Source organism: Astatotilapia calliptera, chromosome 18 (genome assembly GCF_964374335.1).
Source record: "Astatotilapia calliptera chromosome 18, fAstCal68.1, whole genome shotgun sequence".
NCBI classification, from domain to species: Eukaryota; Metazoa; Chordata; class Actinopteri; order Cichliformes; family Cichlidae; genus Astatotilapia; species Astatotilapia calliptera.
Window position 1 is genome coordinate 17,004,013 of NC_137439.1, and position 12,309 is coordinate 17,016,321.

The following is a 12,309-nucleotide window of genomic DNA, read 5'->3' on the forward strand; positions in this document are numbered from 1 at the left end:
AAAGTAAGTAACACGATCATATGGGGTTAAAAAAGCTCTGCTGTAATACAGGAAATGACAGAGTGCAGTGTTGCTGAAATATTTATATGCTTTTATCTGATCTATTTCCTAACCACAAGGTATTTGCCTGTGAATCCCTGGCACTTTTGATATTACCTGAAGGCAAATGGTATATAGATTTATACAAGTTATTTACAACAACAGCCAAGCCATTCCTCTGGAAACTAGGCTGCAGATCAAAGGATTGTTTTGATCTCTACTTAGCATATTTGTTTAACCTAGCCAGTGATTCTGAAAAGTGCACAAGCTTTTCGGTGATATGCAGAGCACCCTTTATCCGTCTTTTTCTTCTGTTAGCTCTGGATTTAAGTACTTTCTGTATTTAGGAGACAACTGGATTTGCCAGCTTTTGAAATTTAGTTGCCCACTGCTAGCAGTCTTGGCACTCAGAAATAGATAACTAGGTATGTTCCACTGCTAATCCTGATCGGCCTTGTAATAGTATTTGTGGACTGTACAGCACTCAATTAGGGCATAATGTGCTATTTTTATTTCCTTTAAGTTGGATTAAATATGAAAACATGTTTGTTTGGTTTTTTTTTTCAGCTTCCATCTACTGTTTACTGTGTGGGTACTTTGCAAAGTATTGTTTTATACTGTTTCAATCAGTACGACTCTCTCCACACAGGATTGCAAAATGTCAGGAGAAAAACAATGTCCAAGCGCTCTCTCTACAAAAGATGCCAGGGCAATCAGGAAATTTTCTGGAATGCTTAAGAGAATGCATATGCACACAATGCCCTAATTCTCTCTTACTTTGGGTTTGGAAAAGATGAGCCCAGGTTTATTGAGAGCCAAAAAAGGGGGCAGATGGCTCACAAGAGGGATAAACCTGGGAAGTCATGCTGTAAATGTGTTTTACAGAAAACAATGAAAGGAGCGGACAAAGCGATTGTGGCAAAGTCCTTTGGAAAATGGAAAAGCAGCTCTCTAAGGTCCAGGACCATGGAGAAGCCGGATGAGCCGTCCGAGGAGAGTAAGGAGAAGAGCCTTTCCAACTGCACCTGTGAAGCCCCCCAACTCGGCAAGAAACCAGTTGGTAAAAGTACACTATTTTCTTATTTCTAGTCTATTCATACTAATGTGTCTATCCACTTGTTTTTCTTGTGGCAATTTTAATTATTACTGCAGTGACTTGGGTTTTTTTGTGTGTGTTTTTTTTTTTCATTTGACTCTCTGGCCTGCCATATCCGGTGAACAAACAAACCACATTGTTGGGCAAGAGAATTCCTTTTGAGGGAAAGTGTGTCTCCGATGATACAGTGTTGCCAGAAAAAGACAAAGCAAAAAATAGCAAACACAAAAACAGTCACAGGTGCATGGGAAAAAGAGAGAACCGAGTGAATGGTCACTGCGGTCCCCAGGAGGTCTTTCAGTGTTAGCCAGTGCGGTGGGTGGACTTCTGACAAGGACGCTGGTTAGCAGCCAGGTGGAGTGTGTAACTGAGAATGCTCCTGTTTATTCTTTTCACATGCTAATGCGGCTCCTGTGTGACTTTAATGCGGCAAAACTTTTTCTTGGAGTTAACATTTTTGTTGTTTCAATACCTGCTCTTGTATCACAGCAGTGGACTGATTCAAAAGCTCCACACTCTTTTATAAAGGATTGGGACTGTGCCAGGGAGAGAGATACATTAAGTATGGGCTACATGGGGGGGGAAAATACACTGGTTGAATATTTTCAATGCAAACAGGTACCGACATTTTACTTTAAAATAGGCAGTCATTATTTGTGTTAAAATTATAAACGTGGACAATATTTTCAAGTTAAAGTGTCTAAATGGACAGCAGAAAGTGTCCATATGGGCTCTTTTGGTTTCGCTTATCTTGATTGCAGCATATTATCTCCCATACACTGAGTGTTTACATGCAGTATTATGGAGTTTCATCTACCCAAAAAATAAAAAATAGATACCAGCTTTCCAAAACTCTGTAATGAAGGACTGCATGAGGACCCACGTTTTGAGCAAATGCACCCCTATGTGGTCAAACTAAGAATTTGAAAGAAACACACAGGCCGTGCAGGCATTACCAAGCTTTTGTAGCCATGATATCTAACGTGCTCTATCAGTATTGCTCTAAATATTCAAAATCACATCTTAAGCTTTTATTAGTGCTTTATTAGTATACAGCCAACACAATATCTAATTGAGGAGCACAAAAAAGCAATATGGCTTCACACTATGGGTCTTTCCATACCTTGTAGTGTACAATCTGTAAATAGCTTCAAAGGCACTGCATCTGCCATCTGCACTTCTAGGAACTCTTCTGCATAACCATTAAAACAAGCTGTCTCAGAGGACATCATTCGTATTTCAGCCTCAACCCTGAATTACAGTGTGTTCATTATAATTATAAGGGAGGAGTGTTGCCAGGCTAGCCTGCAGAATGCCAGGTGCACACTTCCATAATCTACCATTTTAAACAACTCGGAGCATTAACAACAGTATCTACATGCTATTCAGCCATTAGTTCTCTTTGGCTTTCATGCTCAAACTCACATCATGCATCTGAGCATTTTGTATTCTGCAACAGACATACGAGCAGAAGAAAGTGCAATACTTTGTAGTGTTCCATTTTTCCTAAGCCTGCTTAGGTTATGTGACTGAGCCATGCCGCTGTGTGAAATTTTATCCCGATACTGGCACTGTATCCTTGTGAGGGAGTCTTGTAAAATAGGTTTACTTAGCGCCTTTGCTGGCATTTTCCGAAGATAGCAAATGCACACACACTGTCCGTGATCGGATTAACTCTTCAACAAAATGATGTAACTCTTTGTCTTTCTTGTGTGGCATAGGTTTCTGTGCTTAAGTTTAGTGGTCATCCGGTAGAGAATAGAAACACTTGAAATCCAGTCACAGCATTATAATCCATATATTATATATATAATAGATGACAGCCTTGGTTAATCATTCTTTGTCAGCCAAATGTGATATGTCACTGCCCAGAGTGAGTCATTCACCAAAAAAAGAAGAAGAAAAAAAATATCCCTAGATTTTTTTCAGATACTGCCTCAAACCGCACAGCCACAATCCTTAATTAAAAGCAAATTCTAATTTGTAAAGCATTTATATTTGAACTTTGCCTGGTGTTCCTCTGTCATGTTGAGGCACAGGATTTAAATTTCATGTGATAAGTGTGAACGATTTTTTAAGCATCCAATACAGTAAAAAGTATGCGATGCCAAGTACACGGAGAACATGAATTTGCACCTGAGGACATATAGCTTTACATCCGGAGTCGCAAGGTGTGTCAAGACAAAATGTTAATTGCACAATTTATGAGAGAAATCAGTTGAAATATCTCCACGGATCCCATTTATTTACATTTTAATTACTACTATTACTTATTCTTATTTTTTGGATGTGACCATAGCAAGCCCAATTCCTCCCCTACACTAGAAAGAAGCAGAATGACTGTTTTCCACTGGAGGTTTAGATGCTTGTTTATCACTTTTAAATACCATCATCTTTGCTGAAATCCCCTCTCAAAAGAACCTTTCACTTGCTGGAATAAATTCAAATTAAAATTTAAATCCCTCTTTGCATTTCTTCAGCCTTTTTTAAAATAGCTGCCTCCTTTTAGAAAGCTGTTTATGTAGTGATCTGTTCATAATCCAGTTTGTTTCTCAACAGCGAAAAACACAGAAATCGTATTATCACTATCTTGGAGAGATGATGCGAGAAATCAGGAAGTATAAATGTCTGGATCTGTGGAAGTTTTCAAAGTTGTAAAGCTGAAGAATATGGCAAAAGCCTTTAAATAAAGTAGTCAGTAACACTCCAATTTGACTTGTAAATATGCTGCAAGTAAATTGTGCCGCAATATCTCAAACATATTTCCCCAACCTTTAGCAAAGCTAATATAAGTGTGCTCATTCAGTGAATACAAAACGTTTTAGCATGTTTCAGACAACAGATGAACAACATTTCTCTTACAACTTAGATAGATTTGATATCAGAAATCTTGATATGTGTTACAAACAGCTACTGAAGAGAGAACTGGGGGATTAACCCCTGGCACTGTAGCTGACAAGTCATGCAGATCTCTGTAAACAGCTCTTTCTAATCTTAGGAAGTGCTCACCTTCCAGTATACCGAGAAAAACAATATCTAATCAAAAATGTAACAAATATAAACAGAAACAGCAGACATTTACATGCAATGCCTTTTGATAACAATCCATTTCAGATGTAAAATGACGCAGAAGAGGCCATAGGGAAATTTAATTTGCTCAAGCTAGATTGGATTTATTGTTTGGAAACAAATTATAATTGTGTCTCCAGAAAGTTAACCAAGATCTAAACAAAAGGAAATCAATGACCCACCCCCATTAATCACTCAAAGCCAGCTACTTGTGCTGTAGAAACTTACTTCATAATCAATTTCTTTGTTTTGCTCAAAGGGCATTTGCATTTTCGTTCATGTCAGCAAGCTTCCTGTATCTGGCGCAATCAAAAATTGCAAGCCATCCACATTAATGGAGTTTTTTTTTCTATTTATTCAAGTGCATATCTCTGAATACTCAAGATGATTTTAGCTTATTATGCAAACAGCCCTGCAAATATTTTGTTGAGTGATAAAGTAAACTTTTCTGATACCTAATTTTTCCAGTGTCATGGAAAAAAATCTTTTATTTTAGTAGCCTACATACATCTGACACATTTTTCCTTTAGTTTTAATGACCAACAATCTCTAATGAATATCTTATCCTTAGGATCTTGCTACGGAGCACCTCTAGGACTTCTGAGACCAGACACAAATGCCTCTTGTTAGTTGTGTCTAGACATACTATTACAGCCACCAAGGTCATTATCAAAGCATGCATTATACACACCTGTTACCATTGTGTAGATGCTCGTTTTTGGCTGAACATCCAAGCTCCTATCTCGCCATTTATAGGCGTGTCTGCTTCATTGTCTGCCTGCCTGAGTGAAAAAGATGGGCACTCATATCTGGACCTAACCTCTCAATGACACAACAAAGTGAGTCTACAGGCCTTTGAAAAAGAAGACATCGACTGACCAATCAAGTGCTGATTTATTAAATGTAACCAATCAGACACTCTCAGTTTAGGCTGGTAAATGTAAGAACCAGTTGTGATTGTTGCCACTGATACTTATAGATGTAAATATATTTAAACCAAACTCTTATTTTGTTATTATTTTGTTTCTATGACTGCACTTTATAGATGTGAAAATAATGTTTGCTTGATTACCTGCCCCGTTTTGTAAAATCTGATCAACATGGGAAAAAGAGAAAGAGGACAAACAATCGCTGACTAATGAGGCTTTTCACTGAAATTGCTAAATACATTATATAGATAATTGTGGACTCTTTGTGTTCTCACTTTTACATTGTTTGGGCTTAAGCTTACAATGGTAAAACGTCTTGGTAAATAGCAAATTGTGAGCTATGCCATATAAAACATAAAATAAAATGGAATCAATTAGAATTGTGATGCAGTCTTAATAATCACCGTGGTTTCTGGATTTTATGATCCCGTGTGCAGCTTTTCTGCCATACAAACCTTAAAGTTTGGCTCTTTGGTTAATTCATCAGTCAGATAAATGCAAAGCTAATAATAAAAGCTCCTTTTCATTTTGAATGTACTGGATATATGGATGCTAATGCCACTGTAATTATGTTAAACAACATTTCTTCCTATGTAGTTTCAGTAAACATTTGCAAGTGACATACAAGCTCACCTATAACCCTTTTCACCTCAAAAGTTTGGTCACCTGTTTCTTTTTTAAAAAACAGAAATTTGGCTACAGAGTAATTTGTATTAGTTCATTAAAAAGAGTATTTCACACCCTACTAGAGGAGGATTTATCAAGTTTGGAGAAACTTTTTCAAACTCAAATATAACCGTGGCCCTACAGTAGCTCCAAAGGCATTGGTTCAATGAAGAGATAAATAAAACCAACCTACATTTGTTCACAAAACATTCCAAATGTTATTGAAGTCTCTTCAAAGGACACTGAATAAACATATTGTAAGGTTGCCCACGGTCACACATAAATCGCCCAAAAGGGGATTGCTGGGAAGTAATCTAATCATTTCCTTTAACTGAGACACACTGACATGCAGTGTAGATAATGATCCCCATGAAAAATGCACTGTATTTTCAAAAGAATATTCCCTGTCTGTTGACATTAACATAAAGATAGTTCTACATCCTGGAGCCATATCAACAACATGTACTTATGTTTGGTTACCCATATTTGCATATGCAAATAATTTATTTAAAATTTAATTCAGTCCTTTTATGTGACTTTGTGGCGATGAACAAGCGGCATCAAGTGGTTGCACAATGAGGGTTCAGTACCACCAAGAAATACCATTTGTGTCATTTTAGACCGAGCTTGAAGCATTACAGCCGAAATTAACCACAGTTCAATATAGATTTCTACGTGTCTATCACATTCAATGGGACAGTGAATATGCATTGTTGTTTGGCTGTACGGGCTGCCACGCAAAATTAGTCGTGTTGCTTTGTTGAAATTACAGGGCGGGGTGTTGAGTGAGGGGGTTTGTTGAAGTTATACCGCTGACATTTTGATCCTGCAGTACATTAGAAGAATTCAGTTAAACATATTTGTGTAGGTTTCACAGGAGGAAGGTATAGTGCTCAAAACAACAGGGTGCTGTGACACTTCACTTTGCTTACATAATTTGCAGCAGAATGCAAAAAGCTTTTAGACACAGATGTGACCCATTGTAATACCTTTCTAAATGCAATCAAACACTTTCTACAAATATGAGCAGGACTTTTTAAATGTGAACCCTTGTTTGACATGTAATTTTGTCCAACCCACTCCTCTTTCATTTCTCCATCAGCTCTCTCCAGTTATGCCCACATTTTCAGTTGATGAAATAGCTTGACAAAACACTAGTTTATGTTGCATGTTGCCTCTGAATGAGTTCTCTCTTTTTCGAGATCCGAACAGATGTTATGGGCAAAAGAAAATGTTACATTTTCGTAAATGGTGTTGTTGCGCGGTCTTCAATATGCTCTCACAATTTGCCGGGACTGCTTAACACGAGTTGATTGTTTTTGTGTTTTCTTCAAACAAAGCTGATGTCTGGTCGTGGACATGAAATAATCATCCCTTAGAACAAGCTTGCCATGGCCTCACAGTGAGATTGTCTACATCAGGAATGAGAGAACATGCCATGTGATGAGATGCTTACATAGATGATCATTTACTTTCATATATTTGTACGATTATCAGGTACAAATTGTGGAAAAAAGAGGGTAAAACAGAGCATGTCTGCTCTCTTTGTATGTCTCTTTCACAGTGTACCATGAATTGGCTCTTGAAGACAGTTAGAAATTAGACTTTCAAATGAGGCATTAAACAAGGTGATGATCAACTGCCAAACCTTAAGTAATGATATTCTCCATCCTCAAGTCCCCAGCCTTGCATAACCAAATGCACAAATCACAGGAAAAAGAACTGAAAATTCATTATTATTACATATTGTGTTCACACGTCAGTCCCCGGGGACTGGGGGGACATCACCATCAGATAAGTGTGTTTGGGTGGCCTCTACCATCAGCTGGGGAAGGGCTAGGCTTGGATCTTGAGGGGGGGCCCCCTCATGGGTATCACTTATTTTAAATCCTGAGCCTCACCAACCCACCCCCCTCTTTTGCCCCCCTCGCCCCAGGCTCCACCCAGAAGTGTGGTTGCCTTTGTCATTGTAATCTGGCCCTGTTTGCTAAATGCTTCCACTGTTTACTCTCTGCTATGGGGGCTTGTATGAACAGGAGTCAGCAGGATGCAGGGTGACATCACTTTGGCTGGGGGGTGGTGGTGGTGGTTTGAAAAGCTGCATTTGTGATTTCTCGGGGCCCCTTTCTTCTTTTATTCTTCCCTGTCTCTATCCAGGCCTGTCGAACGCATGAGCTAACTCAGGAGGCTAACATGGACTACAGGGAGGAATTACACCTAATTACTTGAATAACTGCTAGGCAGCAGCTTTCCGTAGTCACCAAAAATCATTTCCAGGTCTGTGCCTTTTAGTGATAGGCAGACTTCTGATGACAGAAAAACCTCAGACAAAGCTTTTACATTGAAATGGTCCAAGAGAAACAAAACAGGCTGACAGGTACAAACACTAAAAAGGAGGAGAATCAAATTAACAGACAAGGATTTCATATCATCTATTTTTGTTGTTGCCGTAGCGATAAAGTCGCAGACATTGAAACTGGTCTGTTCAGCCATTGTTATCATCCCTGGCCATCTGCTGCTGAGGAGTGACATTCCCTCTCATTTGCATGATGAGTGATGTATGAGGAGCTTGGGAGGGCATATGCCCTGGTCTTATGACAAACCAAGGGAAAGTTTTTTGTTTTTTTAAACACATAAAACGAGGATCAATATATGAATAAGTCTGGATGAAGGAGTTAAAAAAAAGAAAAAGGAATAAATCATCTGTGAGTGCACCGTGAGTGTATATGTGTCCACATGTGTGTTTGCCTGCATGTAGGCTGCATCCTCAGTAAGCGCACACAAATCTGTGGTGCCTGCGTGTGTGTCTGTGTGAGAGTACGCGCGCATGAGTAGAGCCCAGTGCGCGCATCTGCCTTCTTGTGTGCCTGTTTGTGTGTTTTGCGGATGTGGGAGTAGAGCGAGGAGGGGGGTTGGTGGCTGTTGATGTGCAAATGTGCATCATGTTGAAGGGCTGTGAATGGGGAGGTGTGACGTAAAAAGGGACCCGAACGCAGGTGCTTATCTCGAGGCTGTCAAAGGCACAGTATGTCATATTCCTGGGGACTACCTTTCAAAGCCACAGCACCAGCTAAGCTATCAAGAGACTGGGAGAAAATCAAACTTTTTGGATCACAGCACTAGGTTGGTGTCAAAGTTCTTTTTATTTAATATACTGTCAGTTTGGTCAGCATTTGTCATCAGTGATATGCTGTATCGCAAATGTGAACGACAAGGCTTTTAGCTCACGCTGTTAGATGCTGTCCTGTGCGATCCAAAGCAGCAGCTGAAACGCACAAGTGTTAGAAACTTATTTAGATTTACACTTAGATTTTTGAATTTTGATTTTTTTTACTCGGCTGCGGAACTCGCCTCGTCCAGAATTTGCATGACTATGTGAAAAAGAATTGTGCTGGCAGTTGTTTTTAACTGTGTCAGGGAGTGTTTGTTGTAGAAAATGTTGCACAGATGAACATGAACACTGCTTTCCTGATACAAATCAGTGTTCTTAAAATCTTTGCTGGAAAGCGAGCGCAGCTTCTGTCCAGGTTTCAGACAGTTTGAGAGGAGATTAAATGGCTCAAACTGCTTTTTGAGAGGCATGACCTATTTTTGATCATCCAGATAGCATGAGATACTGTCTACCTAGATTAAGTTCACAGCATTTGTGTAGAGTATAAGCTTGTCTTAGGAATAACACATGTTCGTATTGTGTGTAGAGACAAAGCATTGTCAGGTTGCCTGTGGCTTTGACAGTGACAGCTGTACATACAAGACCACTGAGCCTAATGCACTTAAACATTGACTCTGTGTTCCAATAACGTGTTTGAGCAGTCAGTCAAGTATTTTATTGCATCCTGTCCTGGCTTTCTGTAATTTGTATTACAAGTCTGAAAAAGATATGTTAATAGTGATCATAGTTTGACAAAAAAAAAATATCCACAAATCAGCTTTTGTGTTATTGTCTGAGGACAAATCTCAGATTTAGACAAATTCACAGGGCCGAAGCACTACAGTCTGTTTTGAATTTATGTTATCATTTGCATCATAACTGTGGCAAAGTTACAAAACTATATGCTAATGCCAAATGTAGTGAGACAGTAACACAGTCCACTAGCGAACTTTTGTGGTAGACGTGGGCAAGACTTAGCTTTGACCAAATTGTAAGGGGTCAAAGCACTCAACAGTCTCCAGAGCAACTATTGATTTAAGAGGATGAATGCTGGTTGGAAAAGTTCATCATTTACTAGTAAGTTGGAGCACACTAATGCCTCAGAATCTGCTTGTATGACCCATCTTCAAGCTGATCCCTGTTTTTTTATTTTTTTTTTATTTTTTTTAATTTAAGGAGCATTTTCTTTTAAATGAGAGTCAAGAGTAGATTAGTGTATGAATTATTAAAACGTGAATATTATTTCTCTTTTTTTCAGCAAAAAAAAATCTAAATGATATAAGCTAAATACTTCAGTATTTCTATACAACTTATATAAATGTAAACTAAATCTCTTATATTTGCCAGTGATTTTTATTTTTGTGAGGGAAATGATTCTTTCTGTCATTGTTACATTAGAAGAATTCCCACTGATATGACTCAGTGGTAAAATATATTAAATGCCACTTGTCATTGTGCCTGTTTGTCTCCATTTGATCATAAGTTTTGTCATCATCTCATGACAGGCAGCACTCATCTCTTAATAAACATGAAAAAGACATCAGATGATACAGTATTGTGTAACACATCTGAGTAATCCTTTGAAAAGTTTGCCCCGTTATACAGAGATTAAAACATATGAGGAGAGCGAAGTTACAAAGTTGCACCTCCACACTTTGTTTTAATTATAAAAGCAGCAGAGTCTGTGGTAGGGCTGTGTGCTAAAGCAGTGATAAGTAAGAGGCATTATTCCTCTCTGCTCCACACCCTCCTCTTCAAAGCACAGGGAAGTTAGTTGCTACACAACACATTAACGTAACCTCTGTTTGCCTCCAGGAACTGTCCATGGTACCTGCTGCTCAACAAAACTGGATTCACAAACCCATTCACATAGCTGAAATACACTTTAAATGACCGTGATGGCAAATTTGTTTTGTACCTATTTTCATGTATTTAGCACACAACTAAATGAATGTTATTTAACTTCTGGCCTCCTTTAAAAAAAACACGAAGAGCTTGTCTTAATTATAAACAAATTGCCGTCGGGTCTTCACATTGTCAAGTATAAAATACATTTCAGACGAATACACAATGTGTTACCTGTTTTTCCACTGCTCAAACTTTCAGTTAGTTAATCCAGGAAAATGAATTATGTGGATTTAATTCAACAAGGTCTCAGAAATGATCCATCTGCTGTTGAGCAGCTGGTGAAAGGATAAATGTAATTAATTACTTAACTTTTGAAGAGTATTCCAGAAAAAAACAGTGATGTTTGTTTGTCCTGCTGGAGAAAAATGTAAAGCAACAGTGTTAACAGTACCTTTCAATATTATTATTTATTTCTCTGAACATTTGAATATAATTTGCCTGCAGTCTGAAAGTATTGTTTAAATATGCTCTTTTATAAATGTAAAAAGCCACAGTTTGTCACAGTGGAAATATGTCCCTTAAATTAAAAGAGGTGATATTGCATTGATTCAAATTGAGCCAGTAATAAAGTCAATATTATAATATTTAATGAGTTGTGCATAATTACTGATAAAGGCAATTTATGTTATATAAATTAAAACAGGTTTGAGCTGTATTTTTACTGATTGGTGCTTTAAAAGTGGAATGATTCTAACCAAAGCACTGTAACTGGGCATTTATTCCAAATCTTAATAAAATATTTGGAGCTGCTTATAATGTCACACATGTTTTTAAGCTTGTTGGTAGCATACAATAAAATGATCTAAAAACGTTAATGTTGAATCAGGTGGGATTTTCCTGAAAAGACAATAAAAGACAAGAGAAAAAAAGGAGGTTTAAGTGAATACATATATTTGCCTGACAGGGGCAAGACTATGAAATGTTCCCAATTATTACTACATGGGATTTTTTTTAAATGCCTTTCTTTCCTTCTTTTTTTTTCCCTTCTAAATATATTTCAGAATTTACCTTGATTGTAATGTACCTCATTGGCTGTGGTTTTGTTTGTTGGCCTAACTATAAAGGATCTGCTTATACCCTTGTGGGTTGGGAAGAATTAGGATTTATGAATTTATTTCCTCTGTTGTATTGTTTAAACAGCTTTGGTTTAGTTTTGATCCCTTCCTCTTGCCTTTGAGGCTGTTCCACGGTGTCAGCTGTTGACTGATAGTAAGAGAACTGCCTCACAGTGTGAATGAAAGAAAACTAGCGGTTGGTAAACACTGATAAGGGATAAATAGAAAGCGGTCAGGCAGAGATAGTTCTGTGGGAGCCCAGATTGTGTGCGGTCTGTTAAAATGAGATTCTGAGCCTGTCCTTTTTATTCTTCCTCCCCTCCCCTCCCCTCCCCTGTGCGGCGTTTGTCTGGAAAATCTCCAGTGACCCGGCTCGGCAGTCCCAGGCTGCAGTAT

At 38.2% G+C, this 12,309-nt stretch overlaps 1 protein-coding gene across 5 annotated transcripts in view; it reads left to right on the forward strand.

Moving 5' to 3' along the window:
* Positions 1 to 847: 847 nt before the first annotated feature.
* The window catches only part of st18 (ST18 C2H2C-type zinc finger transcription factor), a 40,125-nt gene continuing 28,663 nt past the window's right edge, over positions 848 to 12,309 (forward strand). For 2 of the 5 annotated variants that reach the window (XM_080293158.1, XM_080293159.1), the window contains exon 1: positions 848 to 1,099. In XM_080293158.1, the coding sequence (XP_080149284.1) occupies positions 871 to 1,099 (229 nt within the window). In that variant the 5' untranslated portion in view covers positions 848 to 870. Of the gene's footprint in view, positions 1,100 to 8,747; positions 8,923 to 12,309 lie in introns of those variants that run through there. The other 3 variants (XM_026149465.2, XM_026149466.2, XM_080293160.1) reach the window with 2 other exon arrangements.